The sequence below is a fragment of the Gloeophyllum trabeum genome (assembly GCF_000344685.1).
Source record: "Gloeophyllum trabeum ATCC 11539 unplaced genomic scaffold GLOTRscaffold_00006, whole genome shotgun sequence".
NCBI lineage: Eukaryota > Fungi > Basidiomycota > Agaricomycetes > Gloeophyllales > Gloeophyllaceae > Gloeophyllum > Gloeophyllum trabeum.
Window position 1 is genome coordinate 477,931 of NW_006920415.1, and position 18,226 is coordinate 496,156.

Genomic DNA, 18,226 nt, shown 5'->3' on the forward strand with positions numbered 1-18,226 from the left:
CATAGCGGCGGAGGTGAGGGTGCCACTGCAGGCGTCTCTTCGCACCGACGGATCACGGCCGTCCGCAGATAACGTCGGTCGCGCATGTATCAACTATTATCATTGTAAGTACATTCCGGACCACTGCATCTCCTCTCCTCTACCAGCATATCTTTCCTCACGATAATCCTACGAGATTCAACAGCGACATGAGATTATTCCTCCTCTGGCGATCGAACCGGTCAAAGAAGGTATCACGTCTTTATAGAATTTAATTACCTTCAATCCGTTCAAGCCGCCTACCCACCGGGAACGGAACTGTGTTTTTCTCCCGGCGAGTGGGAGGGGTGCTCGGTACTTTCTTTTTATCGGTTGAGGAGACCGACGAAGAGGAACTACCGCTCATCTCTTCCTTCTCTCTCTTCCTTCCCCTTTCCTCGGGGGCCGGCGGTTCGACTATCAGCCAGTATTCCTGTATAGTGATAGGTGTCACGTTCTAGAATATAGTCAATTCTCCACAAGCTACTTACCAGCGGAATGCGCTCGTCCATCACCAATGACGCGAGCTCAAAGAGGTCCGGGGCATCACCCCATTCTACAAAGCGGAGCGGATTGATTCCTATCTGCCGACGATGGCTAAGATCTAGTAAATTTAATGCCCGACGTGAGGGACGTACCTTTGTATTTCCTGGACTTTGTGGTCGCAGGTGTGTCACGACTTCCTTCTTCGCTTTCTTCGCGGCGACTTTGGCCTTCGAGCGGCGGATGGCCGAAGATGTGGTGTTTTTTTGGGGAGACATAAGACGCGCCAAAGAGTTTGTGAGATGTGGCTCGGTAAGGGGCACAGTGGTGGTAGAGGTTGAAGTTGAACGTTGAATGTTGAACCTTCGCTTATATGTTCATACCGTGTGTATGTTTTTGCAGCTTCTAGAGCGTTAGCGTTCCCCATCAAGGGTCGAATGCAGTACAAAAGGGCTTCTTTGCTTACTCAGGTTGCGAACTTCCGCGCGCCTGCATTTCCCTTTTATGGACCTCGCTTTGTATGGACTGATTTCGGTAACGATACAGCGGCTAGTATTTTACAGAGATATGGATGCTGATTATGGCAATGTAAATATAGTTATAGACCGCGCCAATGACCATTTACTTTTGCGCTGATTTCCTACAGGACTTCTACGTGCCACTGGCACATGCCATTCCGGAATTCGAGGCTCTTCCCCCAATGTGATTCGCGGGGGATTTCGAGTCGCTGAAATCTCCCTACGATGTAGATGTTCATACTGTGCTCTCACCGACCATCGCGCTCGACGACTGGAGGAGGAGCCTGGAATCGATAGCATCCATTGCGAAAGCCCCTATACGCGTGTACAAACACGATCAGGTGACTGTCACGCTTTCCAGTCGCGTCTCGGGTCTTTCCGAGGCAATGTCCCTTTCCGCGCTTTCCACACTTCAGTCTTAGAAATTAGAGTATATCTGGTCCAAGATATACCAGCCAACTATTCAGTATGATTGAGCGTAAGTATATCAGAGTGAGCAACGTATCGACGTTTCTGAAGGCAGTGTGTCAATAAAAATGTGAGCATCACCAGGTATCGTCGTGAGCCTCGTGCTACGCAGGCGCATCTTATCTTCCGTAATAGCTGATCAGATAATCACGTTTCAGGGTTCTTTGTGGCAGGATCGCGACCTCAACAAAGGCTTCTGTTGCCACACTTGGGCTTTGGGTTGTTTTCGGCTATGCTCGGCTAATTACTGTAAAAGGCTGCACGTCGAGCAGACTGTCGTCTCTCACTCTTACCACCAAGCCCACTCCAGTCTCAGGTAGAAACTCGAATTGACTCTCATCATGTCGATGTTTCTGGACATGTTCAAGATAACCCCTTTCGACTTGGAACCGGTCCTCGCCACTTGGACCGACGGTCCGAAGTTCAGCGGGAACCGCAAGAAAGATCCTCCCGTTGCGGTGTGGCTCGAGCAGGTCAAGGCCGGCTGCGTCCAGAGGCAAGTCCCTGAAGAATACTGGCATGAGGTCGCGGAGCATTTCATGGGCAAGAAGGCAAAGAAGAGGTTCAATGCTGTCAAGAAAGTACTCTACGAAATGAACGGGGAGAGCTACCGGTGGACGTGGAAGAAGTTCAAGCTGCTGATGTGCAGTGTCGGATGTAGGTAGTCCGCGAGACGCATCCTGGACGCGGTTGACATTTGACTCAGGGGATATCGACCCGAAGGCTACGCTTACTGTGGAGCACAAACCCTCAGGCGGATGGTGGGTGATCGGCAAGAAGAGCGAGGAGCCGGCTCCCCCTTCTAAAGTGGCACACGCAAGGTCCAAGTCCCAGTCGGACGTGCCCAAAGCATCCACTACCAAGCCCAAAGCACCTGTTCGGAGCCAGTCCTCGTTCCTCTCTTGGACTCAGGCCGGCGACGCGAAGACGGTATCCAAGGATCACGGAGCGCCCGCTCCAACCCAGTCGTCCTTATTTCCATGGGCTCAGCCTGACAATACGAAGACAAACGCCAAGGATTCGAAAATACCACCCAGTCGGAGCAACTCTTCTTTCCTCCCTTGGGGGCAGCCTAGTGACACGAAGATCACCAAGGAGCCAACGACCATTCAGAAATCCCGCTTTATCCCTTTCTGGCGAGTTGCGCAAGAGGAGCCTGAGGTCGCCAGCAAACGTACGCAGTCCAATCTATGATCTGCCCGTCTTGAAACTTATGATTCTTCTTGACAGTCACCGAAGCCCTCGTCCAAGCCCCCTTGTGGCTATTCCTCGCCTGCGACGTGCTCGAGACGCTCAGCCAAGGCCACCCGAAAGCTATGAGCGCAGTCTCCGCTATCCTCATTATCGCAGGGAGCATCCCTGCCATCCCGGCCATCACCACTGGTGCTGCTGGTGCTCTCTTGGCTTCCCATGCCGCTCAGGCTGCTGGCGCTGCCGCAGTCAGTCTCGGGACTTGGCTGAAGACCAGACAGGCGGGGGAGGCCAAGGCTTCGGGCTCCAAGTAGATCGTTGGCTGGCAAGTATGGGCACTCCCAATGATTGGACCTTTATATCCTTTCCATCCTCTTCATGCGCCTCGGGCTCCAGTAATTTTTGCGGTATGTATCGTAAGTATGTATTTATGTCTTTATCGCTTGTACGCTTCTCCTGTGGTATCAATGGCTATCATCATCCGTAGATCTCGCGCGCTGTCTTGGAAAATTATGCTATATGTTCTATAGACTGTCGATGCGCAAGACCGCCGTAGGTGATATTTCAGGATCCACCCATGTCGACTGAACTCTTGCACTCATCCATTCTATCCACAATTCTGCGTTGCCATAACATTCGTTCGTGTACGGAATACAACACATCTAGTGTATGTATCCCGCAGTACTACTACGGTACGGTACAACCAAGCCGCGAAAAGAAAACCAAGAGGAAGAACGCAAAACAGTTAGACAAAGGAAATCAAAGCGGATAGAAACGACTTTGCTCTGCTCTCTAATATACTCAGAGACTCTCTCTCCCCCCTTCCACTGCTGGTATACGGGTATCCAGACTCGAAAAAACGAAACCATAACTTAATCTCAAACATCAACCGGCCCCTCATGCGACGACCTTGACTGCGGCGAAGTTGGTGGTGATGCCGAAGACGTTGTTAAAGGCATCGGCCTGCGCGCCGGACTTGGCTGGGGTGGCTGCGAGCGCGGCCGCCTGCGCCTTCTGGCACGTCGCGGCGGCGGTCGCGTCGCCCTTGCACGCGCTCTGGATCTGGCCGCAGATGAAGGAGGTGATCACCTGGATGTTGTCCGCGGATCCGTGGTTGAACGACTCTGCGGTGCGCAAGTACAGTGGATCAGCCACTGGGGGGAGGGACAAGAGGAAACGAAAGGCTTACTCTGGTCAACTGCCTGGAAGGCGGTCTCCCGTCTGCCGTCGAGGCCGGCGGCGAACTTGATCTGGGGGACGCTGCAGGTGCCGAAGTTCCCGAGACCCGAGGCGGCGCCGGTCGCGGTGGACGCGGCGGCGGAGGACGTGGCGGCGGCGGAAGAAGTGGCTGCGGCGTTGTTGCCCTTGCCGGCTGCCGAGCTCGAGGCAGCTGCGCCCTTGCCAGCTGTGGTGTTGGAACCCGCTGCAGCGTTACCGTCGTCCGTCACCGTGAACTGCATATGAACCCATAAGCTTCGAACATAGGAGAGTACACAGAGGAGGGACGCACGTATACCGCGTCATCGAGGGATCCGTGCTGCGCGACGGCGACGAGGACCGGCTGGTGGTTCGCCGCCGAGTTGATGGACGAGATCTTGTACACACCAGCCGGGAGCCCGTTCGTCACGTCCGCCGTGAGGATGCCGTTCTGCGCCTTACCATTCAACCCCTTGAAGAACGCGAACTTGGTCGGGTCCGTCGGCGTCGTCTGGGTGAGGCTGTCGAGCTGCTCGATGACGACGTGCGAGTGGCCCTGCACCTGGCCCTGCGCGTTCGTGAACTGGGGCGCAGCGAAGTAGTTCTCCTGCGCGTTCACGAAGAAGCCCGTCTCGAGGTTCTTGATCGCCATCTGCACGGTGAACGCCGTGTTCGCCTTGATCGTGCCGAAGTTCTGCGGGAAGACGAATTTCGAGGAGGGCATGTTGGACGTGGATGCGATGATGCCCATCGGCGCGGGGTTGCATGAGCCGGTCGTTATTTGCTGCCCGTTGGTGATAGGGAGCTGCGGCACCGTCGCGCAGAAGTTGATGAAGTTGTTGGAGGAGGTCTTGGAGGCGACTTGGCCCGCGGCGGGCTGGGACTGGCCGTCATTCTGGAAGCCCGTGGCAATCACAGACTTGTCGAGAGCTAAGCAACGTCAGGATGTGGTCCTTGCATGCGCTCTTTAGTCGGGTCGGACTCACTCAATGATGACTGGAGCGCATCAGCTGCGGCATTGTTGCCGGTAGAGCCAGTGCCGGTGGCGGCGTTGTTGCCGGTTGAGCCCTTGCTAGACGCAGCATTATTACCTGAGGAGGCTGTCGAAGTCGAGCTCTATAGCCCGGCAAGTCAGTGCAAGTCCGATATATGGATGCCGACGGTAATGAACGCACGGATGCAGCTGCCGAGGACGACGAGGTCTTGGAACCAGAGCTACCCTTGGACCCCGACGATGATTTGGAGCCTGAGGACGTGGAACCCGACGACTTTGAGCCTGATGATTTGCTGCCCGAACTCTTCGAGCCCGAGCCTTTGCTGGTGGCTAAGCCAAAATAGATTAGTGCTGTCGGGAATGCCCGCGGTTCCGAGGATACCCACCTGCGTTGTTCACCGAAGGCGTCGATGTAACTGCGGAGGCGGTTACAGTAGCGGTCATCGTCACAGTGCTCACCTAAAATAACCCAGATAAGCGTGTCGATCTCTGTCAAATTCAGAGAAGGAACACATACCGCGGTACCGCAGGTGTCAGCCTTTGCGTTGTTGTGCGGGGCAGCAGCAGCATAGCCGGCGATAGTGAGGGAGAGGAGAGCGTAAGAAAGAGCCTTTGAGAACATTGCGACGGAGTATCGGAGAGCGAAGTCGAAAGTGAAGGAACGGTGTGCTTTGAGAGCTTTGAATAAAGAAAGAATTAAAGCGACACCAGGTCGGCGTTCGTGAAAGACCTCTGGAGGGCGCGCTAGGCGACGACCGCAGAACTAGGCTGGGCAACGCAGTGGAAAGGGACGAAAAATGGGAAGTGCGTTCTTCGGGCTGCCTCTCTACCTTATAACCACGACTTGTACCTGCCGGCCGGTCGCCCTTGATCCGGCCACACCATCAGACCTTCGCGCATGCATGTGGTCTCCGGTCTCAATGAGTAATTGACGACCGTCCTGACGACTCCCAACGACGACGGATGCATGGAACATTCACTTTGTGGCAGTCGGCCTGCGACTCAAGGTGGCCTGCAGCACAAAACAGCATTTCTTTAGGCGTATCGGCAGCCCTTCCATGATGCTCCACGACGAAGTCCTCGCCTCGCAAGCGCCATCCCGTCCTCCGAGCAGGTTCTTTCGGAGGCACCCGCCGGCCGTAAATGGGTTCGGTGCCGCTTCAGGCAACCGTGCCGGCGCGCTGCCGGTCGCCAGGCACCGTCTGCGCGAGGCGTGATTGGCTCCTCCCACATTTCGCCGTTGATCCATCTCGCGTGTCCGACGATCCTCGAGCGGCATTTCTGCTTTCACCATTCAAGTTGCCGTATTGCAACGCCCGACAAACGGTTGCAGGATGACTGTTCTGGGCTGCTCGTCGTCGTTTGCATGTTGCTCGACTTCAGCACTGCGAAACTGCAGGTTTGATGACGAGTCAGGATCCTCATGCGTATATCAGACCCGACGGAAGGGGTTTCTCGCCGTTTGCGCCAATCGGACGCACTGCGATAGCAACCTCTGGTTTGTTGCCATCGAACTCTGTGCGGGATGGGATGACCGTGTGAAGCATACTTTGAACGCTGAAGCGGTCCGGGATGAGTCAACATTATCTGTAATCGGGGTCTCGTGAGCTGCAGGAGCAGCGTCGTCGGGAAAGTGACTATGCGTGGCTGACACTGGTCAAGCACCCGGTCACCGACATTCAACGATGGCTGGAAATAAGGCCGCTGAAGCAATGCGACGATTGATTCTGGTAAGACATCCATACAATCTGCTGATCATAAGAATCTGATCGCCCGTCACAATGCCTTCAGTGTGTTCACCGATCTGTCGAGCTGGGACCGCAATCTGCGGCGCTATAAGGCTTCCCAGCAGGCAACAGCCCGATCCAAGGGAATCCGCCCCCAAAATACGGTATAAAAGTGTTGATAAATGTGCAACCGATCATGCCGCATGTCAATCACTCAATGTCAAGGCTATCAAGTTCAATACTTGATCAGTGAACACTGGCGAATTCGCAGTCCTCTGATTCCTGTCCTTGATGCCCAACGGTCATAAGTATGCCCGTCTCGCACAGATGGACAATAGCGGGCTAGGTACGTCTATACGGAGGCGCGGGACAGCATCGTCGAGTGGTTCCCCATCAAACAATTTATCAAATCACGACCCGTTGGCGGTGCACATAGAGGTCGGGGTAAGCCAGTGCTGCAACTACAGACATGGAGGAGAAGGGGTAGTAGCTCACCCACCCACCGGTGATAGGATTGAAGACCGGGCCCCTTCCTTCCACATCGCACCGCGTTCACTTCATCACGTGGGGTGGCGTTATGCACACCGAACTCCACTCACTCGGCGAGTGTGTGAAGTCCGGTGTAGCTAGGAAATATTGTTGACACGCGTCAAGACGCACTCGAGTAGCTAAAGGTGGGCTGGGCTATCCGTAGAAGGGGCAGGGAGAGTTGGAGCGACGCGCTAGGTACGTTCCACTTCGTACACTTTCCTACAGGTATGAGGAAACAAGGAAGCACGGAGGCTCGCTGATAAACGGGACGAACAACTTCATACGAAGTGCGTACCCCTTTTTTACGCTGAGACGCGGCCCGTCAAGCGGATACCGGGACAGCTGGCGAGCTTCCTGGAACCTCGTCATAGATTTTCTCATTAAAGCCAGGAAGGACGGTCGCAGTTCGGTGCGCATTGTCCGCATAGCTTGTGCTGGGCGTACATTGCCACTTTTGCTTGGCGAAGGTCCATTCTGCGAGTTGCATGAGATGAGCCCCTCCGCTCCGCCCTTTCGGGAGATGGCCAATGCACCTTCCACACTGCAGTCACGCTTGTCGTTTCCTCCGAGCTCGTTCCGCGGGTAAGGCTCGCGCTCCAACACCGGTGACCGGAGCCTTGACGGTATGCAGCTTCAGGTCGCTGCGAGGCCCCACCACACACTTCAGCGGCAAGGAGGTTCTCGCGTTGAATTCGCGGGCATCAATGGGTGATGAAGTCGTAAACGACGTATATCGCGCGCCCCTCCCCTCGTATGACGGGGTTGCGAGGCGGGGTGTGTTCCCGCATGTCCGTTACTCTGAGCAGGTTCGATACTACTATGGAGAACAGACTGTATAAGCGTGCCTACTCTAAGCATGGTACTCTTGCCATCGCCTACAAAAGGATCAAGAATGGAGAGTTAATTGAGAGCGTTTGTGCGAGTTAGGCCGAGGTCAGCGTAGTCAGATAGAACTAGGCACTTAGATAAAACGTTTGGCAGGGTCGACCTGTACAGGACTTGGACAAGTTGGAGTATCTACCGTTCTAAGTTTCACACAGTTTACCCGTCGAGGTACCGCAATAGTTATGCCCCTAGGCCTAGTGAAGGTAGTGCCGCAGTTGTTATCACTGGGTGATACTGGTACTTCAACTATAACGCCTACTCCAACTGACGGTACGCTCTAGCAAAGGTAAACGTGTCCTATACCGTACACTTTAAACATACAAAGGATGCAGCCGAGTGCTCGACGGCACGAGCAAGCCACAAACCAGGGCCAGGTATGCGCTGCCACAGTCGATCTGAGATCTTCTCACGTGGAAACCACGCGAAAAGGGACATGTGACCGTAACGCAACCGGAACGCGTCCACAGCTCCGCTTCCGCTCATGCCTCTCAATCGACTCTCTTTCTACTTAATGCAAATATCAACTGCCTCCCGTTGCATCTTCCAGTGCATAAGCTAGCTCCTCAAAGCTGACCCAGATTCAGGTACAGCGACATTCGTCTGAATAGTGACCCTTGTCCTATCGTGTCCGAAAAGACGAAGAAAGAGGCTAGAGCCCTTATCTTCCTCACTCCGGAATTTTGACGGTACTGTTCCTGATACCCCGCACACTAACGGCAGGGGACGCTCCAACTCCAGCGTAAGCTATCTCTATTGGCCTGTATATTTTCTGGCGGAACGTCATTCCGCGATGGGCTTGTTATCACAGCGCTGGAGATAAGGTGCAAGAATAACGAAAGCTAAGACTTCTCGGCTAAGGACTCGTTAAGGTTATCTCAATGTTATCTCTCATTGACGTCTGCTCAAAAGGCGGGGTCGGTGGAGAGGACCGCTGAGGTCGCCCGCTCGACTCTCGCTTTACGACCGGTGGCTTGCGCTGACGACCGCTGAGAGACGAGAACCATGTCTAATAGCACGGATGTACTACCAGGCATCTCCGAGTTCCGACCTCTGCTTAGTGCGTGGTGTTCTATGTCGCATGCCGAACGCTTCGGGAGTGGGGTACTGATTGTCGCTCCTTACTATCAGGTCAGAGCGTCGGATATGGTGTGGTCGTCGGTGAGTGGAAATCGAAAGAACGGCTGCGTGTATACCGAACTTAGGATGCACCTGCTTAACAGGCATCGGATTCCTCTTCGCAGCCTTGATGCTGTTCTTGACGACCATTCAAGCTAAGTTCTCTAAATTCTCCCCCGGGTTATCGGAGGAGTTCACGGTACGTTTCATCTCATACAATGTGGGTCCTCACCATCCTCATAATACGGCTTCTTCCTCGCTTAGACCGCCTCAAGAAGTGTGAAGGTAGGCTTGTGCTTGTACGCCGGTACCGATTGGGACCTTGCTCACTATGATGCATAGCCGGGGCTCGTGTGCTGTGGAATGTGAGAGAACCTGTAATTGGCTTGATGCTGAACGAGGACACTGACTCCTCCCAGTGTAAGTGCATGGACATGGAGTGCCACGCTCTTGCAGTCGAGTACTGCTGCCTACACCTTTGGTGCGTGCACATATCAATTCTTTGAGAGCCCACGTAAACCGGAAGGTGTTCCAAAGGTGTGAGCGGTCCGTGGTGGTACGGCGTTGGCGGAACTATTCAGGTCGCATTCTTTGGCATGGTCGCCGCGAAAGTGAAGATGAACGCGAATGGCGCGCATACGTTCCTCGAGGTAGGTCTGCGCCGGTGAATACATTCATCGGATGGCTTACTTCGCGTGCAGATCGTGAAGGCGCGGTTTGGTGCCCCAGCACATATTCTATTTACATTTTACGGTTTCCTCTGTATTCTCGTCGTTTGCGGGTCATTGCTCCGTAAGCATTTACTTCGGCTTCGTATCTGATCGTTTCTGACCATTCTGACCATATACACTCTGCCATATACAGTCGGAGGCGCAGCAACCGTGAATGCAATCACCGGGATGCCCATCATCGCAGCATGCTTCCTCCTCCCGATCGGCATCGCTGTCTACGTCGTCTTCGGCGGGCTCCGCGCGACTTTCGTGTGCGACTGGGTGCACACGGTCGTGCTCTTCGTCATCATATTCACCTTCCTCTTCCGCACTTAGTACGTACCTGTCTCCCTTCGCATGGTACATACGTCTGATTCAGATGCTGAATAGCACCACGTCGGACCTCACGTCTCCCCCCACAAACATGTATCAGCTGTTGAGCGCTGCCGCGTCCCAGACGCCAGTGGTGGGGAACGAAGCGGGGAGCTACCTGACCATGAAGAGCAACCAGGGCTTGGTTTTCGGCGCTGCGACCATCCTGAGCGGCTTCTCCGGAGTGTTCTGCGACCAAGGTTCGCCGCGTCCGACATCAACCTTGACTAGTATATATTCTTACTCTACAATTCGCAGGATACTGGCAAAGAGTTCGTATCCGGTTCTCCTCGCCACTCGCTGAGTCTGACAACGAGCATCTTTTCGTAGGCGATAGCGTCGCATCCAGCGTCGACAACCAAAGCCTACATGCTCGGCGGCCTTTCATGGTTCGCCATCCCATGGGGCTTTGCCTCTTGCCTGGGTCTTGCCGCTAGGGCCCTGCAAAGTAACGTGCGTAGCACCTCCTGCATTGCCATCGAGGGACTGCTGCTGACTGCCTGACAGCCTGCGTTCCCGACATACCCTAACCCGTTGTCAGCTGCACAGTCCAGCGCTGGATTGGCTGCACCCGCAGCTGCAGTTGTCCTCATGGGGAAGGGAGGTGCTGTGGCGATTTTGCTGGTCGTCTTGTGAGTGTTCCTCGGCTCCGAGATGAACTGGCGATCGCAAGACTGACTATTCCGTCGCATAGCATGGCGGTGACGTCTGCTGCAAGCTCTGAATTGATAGCGGTATCCAGTCTATTGTGAGTGGACAGCAGTCGTGTTGTGGTCGTCATACTAATCCGGCACTCGCAATACTTTAGCTCCTACGAGTAAGTCACATCTGTCTATCTCTGAGTAAGATACGGAGGCGCTGATGCTCACGATATTATAGTATCTACCGCACCTATTGGCGTCCTAATGCCTCCGGTGCTGAGATCGTCCGTGTGTCCCACATGTTCATTTGCTTCTGGGCCATTTGGATGGGATGCTGGGCGACAATCGTATGGGACACTTTCTATCTATCCATCTGAATTTGGCTAACACCGAGCTCATAGTTGAACAAGGCTGGGATTGATCTCGGTTGGGTAAGTGTTGACAGGACCGGGTCTACTTATTCCAGTGTACTGACAACCATTCCTCTAGCTTTTCTACGTCCAGTGAGCTCTGCAGTATGCTAGACCGGATCTAACATGCTCACCAACGCGTTTCAGGGGTGTCGTGCTAAGCCCGGCCGTGATCCCGATTGCTCTTACCGTTACATGGAGTAAACTCACCAAAACGGGCGTCTTCTGTGGCTCCATCATAGGAGCCTGCCTGGGGATGGCGGCGTGGATGGTCGGCTGCCTAAAAATCTATGGTACCTCAGAAACTACTCTCCGTGCGCACGTGCGGGTACTGACACGCTCGTCCAGGCTCGATCACGATCACCAACCTGGCCATGCCATACTCCGCCGTATGTAGTGGCTTGACGGGACTGTTGTTCTCCGGTCTAATTACTGTGGGGGTCTCGCTACTGAGTAAGTTCTCGAATATTATGAGTGAGGCATCGTGGCTTATGAATTGTATGATTAGACCCTGCGGACTACGACTTCTCTGGTACCCGAAACATTGCCATGCTGGATGGCGTGCCGCCCGAGGAACCGCGAGGTGCGGACGAAGAATCACGCCCCAAAGAGACTAGTATCGACGAAGAGAAAGATATGGAGAAGGCTGACATGGACGTGGCTACCGTGCAGCCGGTCGCTTCCAGCGCAGCTTCTACTGATCAGAAGGACGACCTCAGCAGGGAAGTGCTGATGAAGGTTTTCAAGAAAGCGGCGTTGTACTCGTCGGTGTTGACGTTCATCGTCACTATCCTTGGTATGTCGGGCACTGTTCATTGTTTCGACTACACTCACCGTACCCATTAGTACCCCTCCCGATGTTCTTCTCTCACTATGTCTTCAGTCCGAAGTTTTACACCTTCTGGGTGGCATGCACATTGTCAGCATCAATCCTCACGCATATCTTACCCTATTACTCATGAACTTTTCAGCATATGGGCTATATCAAGCGGCGTATTTTGCGTCCTGTTGCCTCTCTGGGAATCTCAAAAGGAGATCTCGGAGCTTCTTTCCAATTGCTACAGGTACATGACGGGAAGACGTGTCGCAGTACACTAGCAAGTTTCTGGAGTATCACATTGTGAACCTTTCCGTGGATCTGAGCGTCTTCAGGCGTGGGTAGAACTTAGATGTATTTTCCTCCTAGATAGTGTACATATTAAACAACTGGATCGATTCCCTCAATCGTCCAGTTCATCCTCTTCCTCACTGCCCAGGTCATTGCCTGGGCCTAGGAATTCCTGCTCTACCACACCTACGACCATGTCCATGACACCCTTGGACATCTTGGGCACCGCACCAGGCCGCATTAAGGGATGTCTTGCTGGGTTCAAATCACCTTCCTCATCATCTTCGTCCCCTTCCCCATCTTCCTCTCCGCCACTTGCGTCTGAACCAGCTGCGTCCTCCTCCCCTCCAACGTCACCCTCTTCCTCAGAATCTTCCGTGGGAGAACCTCCGTCAGAGTCGCTATCCCCCTCAAAGTCCTCGTCTTCCTCGTCGTCACTATCCCCCATCTCTTCCCCATCCTCCCCATTCATCGCGACCTCCTTCACCTTCCCAGCCTGGGCAGCGCCACTGCCGCCCTTCCCCTTCCCGAACCACCTCTTATGCCTCCTCACCCACTCCTCCACCTCGCCCTTCTCCTTCGCATCCACCATGCCCAAGTGCGTCTCCTCCCCCTCATCCAGCTCCTGCACGCCCTCCTCATCGCCCTTTCTACTGAGCACGATGGTGCACAGCCGCCCGCCCGCCCACACCACCCTCACTCCCCCTCGCAAGCTGCCCTCGTCCTCCTCCATCGGCGCCAGGTCCTCGAGAGGCCACCAGTGGTACGGCTTCGTCTCGCCCCACAGCAGGCCCGTCTCGAAGAAGTACAGCGACCCCGGCTTCGCGCCCATGTACGCCGTGAGCGACGGGCTCCCCGCCTCGCCGGGGCTCATCATGTCCGGCAGGGTGCTCCTGAACACGCTCGTGGACGGCTCGTGCGGCTGCACCCCGAGCTTGTTGAAGAACGTCCGGAGCAGCGGGAGCGTGGGCGTATTCTTTGGGTGCGTCTCTTTTGATGGCGTGCCGGGGGTAGGATAGGTAGTGGTCATGAGCGCGGAGGGCGCGGCGGCCTCCAGCCCGAATATGATCTGCGTGGTCTCCGGGGCCTTGCCTTTCTGTTGCGCCCTTGAAGAGGCGGCAGCGTCAGTGAGGAGGACGACCGTCCAGTGCGGCTTCGCCTTGCCGCGCGTGGGGAGGAGGAACGCGTGTTTTATCGAGGAGCGCGGAATCGACACAGTCGTGGAGGGATGGACAAACTTTAGGCTTCGCTCGTGCACGATGACGTCCACCTTCTTGCGCACGGGCGACGACACCGAGATGGCGTGTAGAGTGTGCAGGGGCGCGTCGTCCCTATCGTGGTCCGCAGGGGCGGGGGACTCGGTCCCGGATTCAGACACCTTCACTCGTTTAGCACTTGTACTTGCTGCAATAGGGTCTTCATCCCTCTTCCTCTTCCCGTCCGCCTTATCCTCTACCAGCCTCCGCATTGCAGTCTCCAGTTCCGCTTGCTTCGCGTCCCATTCTTGCCGCACCTGCTCCGGAACATCGTCCGGACATTCCCCGCCACTGGCGAAGCAGAGCAAGCGGTCAATGAGCGCTAGAGTCTCTGGCGCTGTTGTAGAGTCTGCCAGTTCAGGCGCAAATCCAGTCGGTAAACATGCCTTCAAGGCGTTCACGTATCGTAAGTCCTGCGACATCGTCGTGACCGCGCCGTGTGTGGGAGGTGATGCACAATGAAACGCCTGGTAAAGGCGTGGACGTCACAGGGTAAGCAATGTGTCGTTAGTCCGACGGATTTTAGTTCGCAAAGGTGGATGAGACCGCCGGGCAGGACGCCAGTTGTGACACAGGAAGCAGTTATTAGAGCGCGACATTCTTCTGCCTTCAGAGGATGTGTGGCAAAACTCCACGTGTTGGACAGAAGTACGTGATCGTGTTGTTTGGCAGTGTTAGTATTGTGGCATGAAACTTCAGGGATGTATTAAAGGAGACCTCCGAGTTAGGAGCGATACTCTGCACAATATTCTCGTCGAGCGCTGGTAGCATGCATAGTACGGACAACATCGCAAAACCGTAGAGCATTCCAGGAACAGTGAGCAAACAGGAACACAGATAAAGTTATTAGTATACCAAGAAGGCAGTCCATAAATACAGGATCAGTATCGGGAAACTCGACGGCCAGCTCCAAGGGGGTATAAACAGAGTGCAGATTTCACAAGCATTTAGCTCCTGTTGAAAGGCCAGAACCGTCTTTTGGTGGACATGGGGTAGCTGTTGCCGTAGCTCGACCCCGACATGCGCTCGCGGCGCCTGCCGAAGCATACCGTGCAGCCTGCCAGTAGGAGCAGGATGAGGGAGACGAATGTAAGCCAGAAGCCTGAGAAAAGTGTACGTGAGTGGTGGAGATCTTTGACACGCGGAAGGGCACTGACCAGGCGCGGTGTCGGTATTGACTGATCCACTGAGCTTGCCCATCTCGTGGTGCACGTAGGCGTAGAGCGCGATGTCAATGGCAAAGGCTATGAGAGTGAGAAGGGCGGCCAGGAAAGAGACGATGGATGCAAGGAGCGTGACGGTGACGTGCGTCGAGAACGAAAGGAGGAGGGCGATGAAGGTGACGGCGGTCGCTGGTCGACGAGATGCGTTTATGAGTGCCACTGCGTGATATATCATCGTACTCACCAACTGGGTGGACAGCTAGTCCGCGAGTCCAGGAGGAACCGATGGTGACTGTGTCGTTGTTGGTAGCATCACCAACTTGGACCTGATATCCATGGCCTACAGGGCATGGCGTAAGTATGACACTCCCCTCCCGGAAAAGATTTGCATACCTTCTGGACTGCATGTCCGATGCCCATCGTTGGCCGCGTACTCACAGTACGCCCTATTGACATGTCCATCAAGCGGACAACCTCCTATCACAAATTACATACCATATTCCAAACTGATCACAGAAAGCCAATGCATTCACATCAGATATCAAACCCATCTAGTAACCTAGCCGTTAAACTCACCCGTAACTCCTTTATAACCGGCACATTTGTATTCGGTATCTGTGAGTTTTGCCCATTTCCAAAATGGACCGTCGCGATGTCGAGCGCCGGGAGGTACGGCAGCGAAATCGACGTCAAAAAGCTCAGCACAAAGGCGGCGAGCAGGAATACGATGCCGGGGATGCAGAACGCGCGGGAGACCATGGTGGATGGTGGACGGACGGCAGGCGTGAAACACGATTCAGACCTGGCCCGAGATTATATTCGTGTCGCGCATGGCAAAGCCCGGTGTTCAAAGAAGCATGGATTCCTGTCACGATGCACCTACGTAATGCTGTGTACCTTTACCAGCTAAATTGCGATTGGCTGCTGGGGCGTTAAGATGGTGTGGCGTCATAACAAAAGTGCCAGTGTATCTTTAGGCGTACGATGCGGAATGGACAGGACACGGTACATACGGAGCGCACTTCAAAGTCCGCGACAAGTATAAGAGACGGGATGGAGAGGGGAGGACGGGAAGGGACCGTTGATTTCTTGGATACCGACAAGTCGGTCGAAATATCGATATTGACATGCTGACGTCGGAATTTGGCAGCGGGTATAAGCGTCTGACATTGCGTCTCCATTTTGGACCTCGCTTAACTCTTGTTGAAAGGCCAGAGCCGCTTGAGCGGAAATTCGTTCCCACCGTAGGTCCAGTTATCAGAGTCTCGACGCCTCCCGAAACATACAGTGCACCCCGCGAGGAGCAGAAGGACGAGGGACACAAACGTGAGCCAGAACCCTAGAACATGCATGATGTAAGACTGGGAGCCGACAAATACAAAAGGGAACGCTTAGCGTACCAGGGCCGGTGTTGACGTTCACCCCGTTAAATTTGCTCAGCTCGTGGTGAACATACGCGTACAGCGCAATATCAATCGCGAATGCTATGAGCGTGAGAAGTGCCGCAAAGAAAGATACGATGGATGCAAGGAGGGTGGCAGTGACGTGGCTGGAGAACGACAGGGCCAGCGCGATGAAAGTGACGACCGTAGCTAGTACACAAGCAATGTTCATTACTTATCCCAGGAAGGGCACCAACGATGCTCACCGACTGGATGGACAGCCAGTCCACGGGTCCAGGAGGACCCGATGGTGATCTCATTGAGGTTCCCTTTAGCGTCGATGACCCCGAAAGGGACCGAGTACCCATGACCTGTGGTGCACAACCATCAGCGATAACGCCCCCTCCAACGATGGCTTGCCCACCTTCCGGGCTGCATTTACGGTTCCCGTTGCTCGCATCGTACTCACAGAACGCCCTATCGAGACGTCTTAAATGCCTATTTTTCTTCTGAAGTTAGATATGACATACCATATTCCAAACTACGATATCACCGTAAATATCTTATATACAGAATCCCCGGTACCACTCACGCGTAACTGGTTTATCAGCGGTATAGGCGAGTTCGGGATCTTCAATCCATCCCCAAAATGCACCCTAGTGATGTCCAGCGCAGTGAGGTACGGGAGGGAGATGGACGTCAGGAAACTGAGCACGAAGGCGGCAGCGAGGAAGGCGATGCCAGGTATGAAGTGCCGCGGTATCATGATGCTGCACTGGTTGTATGGCGTCAACAGCAATCGTTAGAGGCGCGGGAGAGAGTGGGGGATGTTGAACGCCCATATGTTGTCCGGCCCAAGGTGTTATATGTATTTTGACTCTGCAGGGAAAAGCCCGGCGTTCAAAGAAGTTGAGTCTCATGTTCCAATTCCGTAACCCTACGTGCCTTGTCGAGTTGTTGACATTGATCAGATATACCTCCGCGCTTTTGATGAGATTGGCTCGTTGCCACTCCTGGTCTCAATCGCGTCGTCGCAATCAAATTTAGAGCTCTGTAGCAAAGGCAGCACTGCAAGGCACACATACGAAAGGCTCCGCCTCCAAATCGACAGGAACGTTATAAGTCACCAACACTCGAGATGGAACAGCTCAACTTCGAACTCTAATATTCCCGCTCAGTAAGGTTTAAACAAGCGCGCGAGCCCTTGAACCGCCCGGAATCAACGCTGGAAGAAGCACTGCGATCTTTGGTGCCTCGCAACCTGCGACTTTTATGACTATTTAGAGCCTTGCATTGCTTGTGAACGCGAGTAGTCATCTATGTCCGGGTCCGGAAGCTGATATTTCGGCGCTCAGCGAGTCATGCCGTATGATTCTGGTCTTGGCATCCCTATGCATTGTGGGTGTAAGTGAAGATCCTGGGATGTCAGTGCTACAGTGTCGGTCGCTCAAAACCGACGCCTCGGGCATAGCCGAACGCGTGATGGTATCTCGTCCCGGGCAAAGACTCCAATGGGCCTGAAAACAGCGCCAATCGACTCGGATTGCCCGTAGCTTTCAGGCTATCTGATTACTTTCTCGAAATTCCAATATTAAAAAATTTGACATACCTGAAAAGTGAATTTGAAGCGGAGTTGCGTCGGAGTTACCATATATAGATATGCATTGATGGCTGTAATTAGTAATACGCCCTAACCCTAATGCAGTTAACCCATAATGGGTCTACTACCCCTATGTCAGGTCCCATTCTCGTTACACAGTTCTTGATACTCAGAGTGTCAGGTAAGCTTGAGGGCATATGAGCTGACTTGTGGAGATCTAGAATCATATAATACGCCCTCATACAGCACTATTTCTGGAGTAAGGTCACCCTGAAGGGGCACTGGGACTTCTGTGAGTGAGGATACCTCACCTTTCGATGCTTGTTATACACCATTCAACTCCAGGATCATTCCCTCAGCGAAATCCGTAATATTGAAATTTCCACCCCTAAAAGTGAACGCTTACGTAATCCATCAAAAATCGAAATTGCAGATTACGCATATTTTGGCCAGGTT

The 18,226-nt window shown here is 54.0% G+C and overlaps 7 protein-coding genes across 7 annotated transcripts; 2 read left to right on the plus strand and 5 right to left on the minus strand.

The window, feature by feature from the left end:
* Window positions 1-194: 194 nt before the first annotated feature.
* GLOTRDRAFT_128852 (uncharacterized protein) lies at window positions 195-779 on the minus strand (the record flags this gene model as incomplete). The annotated part of the gene is made up of 4 exons (XM_007867510.1): window positions 195-205; window positions 259-451; window positions 510-602; window positions 657-779. The coding sequence occupies 4 exons, from the start codon at window positions 777-779 to the stop codon at window positions 195-197; spliced, it is 420 nt and encodes a 139-aa protein (XP_007865701.1).
* Window positions 780-1,828: 1,049 nt separating this feature from the next.
* On the plus strand, window positions 1,829-2,992 carry GLOTRDRAFT_93229 (uncharacterized protein; the record flags this gene model as incomplete). The annotated part of the gene is made up of 3 exons (XM_007867511.1): window positions 1,829-2,144; window positions 2,194-2,661; window positions 2,718-2,992. 3 exons carry the CDS (start codon window positions 1,829-1,831, stop codon window positions 2,990-2,992), a joined length of 1,059 nt encoding a protein of 352 aa, XP_007865702.1.
* Window positions 2,993-3,532: 540 nt separating this feature from the next.
* Window positions 3,533-5,684, minus strand: GLOTRDRAFT_115936 (uncharacterized protein). The gene is made up of 7 exons (XM_007867512.1): window positions 5,387-5,684; window positions 5,256-5,328; window positions 5,051-5,199; window positions 4,862-4,991; window positions 4,189-4,805; window positions 3,868-4,132; window positions 3,533-3,802 (listed from the first exon to the last, which is right to left on the minus strand). Exons 1-7 carry the CDS (start codon window positions 5,489-5,491, stop codon window positions 3,576-3,578), a joined length of 1,566 nt encoding a protein of 521 aa, XP_007865703.1. The 5' UTR covers window positions 5,492-5,684; the 3' UTR covers window positions 3,533-3,575.
* Window positions 5,685-9,014: 3,330 nt separating this feature from the next.
* GLOTRDRAFT_128855 (Na+/solute symporter) lies at window positions 9,015-12,223 on the plus strand (the record flags this gene model as incomplete). The annotated part of the gene is made up of 22 exons (XM_007867513.1): window positions 9,015-9,069; window positions 9,141-9,170; window positions 9,233-9,327; window positions 9,393-9,413; window positions 9,471-9,493; window positions 9,548-9,609; window positions 9,666-9,778; window positions 9,830-9,920; window positions 9,993-10,173; window positions 10,229-10,410; window positions 10,469-10,482; window positions 10,541-10,663; window positions 10,718-10,842; window positions 10,905-10,958; window positions 11,019-11,027; window positions 11,090-11,198; window positions 11,253-11,282; window positions 11,341-11,354; window positions 11,409-11,554; window positions 11,610-11,714; window positions 11,770-12,057; window positions 12,108-12,223. The coding sequence occupies 22 exons, from the start codon at window positions 9,015-9,017 to the stop codon at window positions 12,221-12,223; spliced, it is 1,986 nt and encodes a 661-aa protein (XP_007865704.1).
* A 185-nt stretch (window positions 12,224-12,408) lies between these two features.
* On the minus strand, window positions 12,409-14,047 carry GLOTRDRAFT_121163 (uncharacterized protein; the record flags this gene model as incomplete). The annotated part of the gene is made up of 1 exon (XM_007867514.1): window positions 12,409-14,047. The coding sequence occupies one exon, from the start codon at window positions 14,045-14,047 to the stop codon at window positions 12,482-12,484; it is 1,566 nt and encodes a 521-aa protein (XP_007865705.1). The 3' UTR covers window positions 12,409-12,481.
* A 267-nt stretch (window positions 14,048-14,314) lies between these two features.
* Window positions 14,315-15,595, minus strand: GLOTRDRAFT_99824 (pali-domain-containing protein). Its single transcript, XM_007867515.1, has 6 exons — window positions 15,365-15,595; window positions 15,284-15,294; window positions 15,182-15,234; window positions 15,033-15,128; window positions 14,783-14,977; window positions 14,315-14,727 (listed from the first exon to the last, which is right to left on the minus strand). The coding sequence occupies exons 1-6, from the start codon at window positions 15,545-15,547 to the stop codon at window positions 14,573-14,575; spliced, it is 693 nt and encodes a 230-aa protein (XP_007865706.1). The 5' UTR covers window positions 15,548-15,595; the 3' UTR covers window positions 14,315-14,572.
* Window positions 15,596-15,685: 90 nt separating this feature from the next.
* Window positions 15,686-16,936, minus strand: GLOTRDRAFT_138482 (pali-domain-containing protein; the record flags this gene model as incomplete). Its single annotated transcript, XM_007867516.1, has 6 exons — window positions 15,686-16,127; window positions 16,189-16,380; window positions 16,437-16,541; window positions 16,595-16,647; window positions 16,701-16,711; window positions 16,763-16,936. 6 exons carry the CDS (start codon window positions 16,934-16,936, stop codon window positions 15,982-15,984), a joined length of 681 nt encoding a protein of 226 aa, XP_007865707.1. The 3' UTR covers window positions 15,686-15,981.
* Window positions 16,937-18,226: the final 1,290 nt, after the last annotated feature.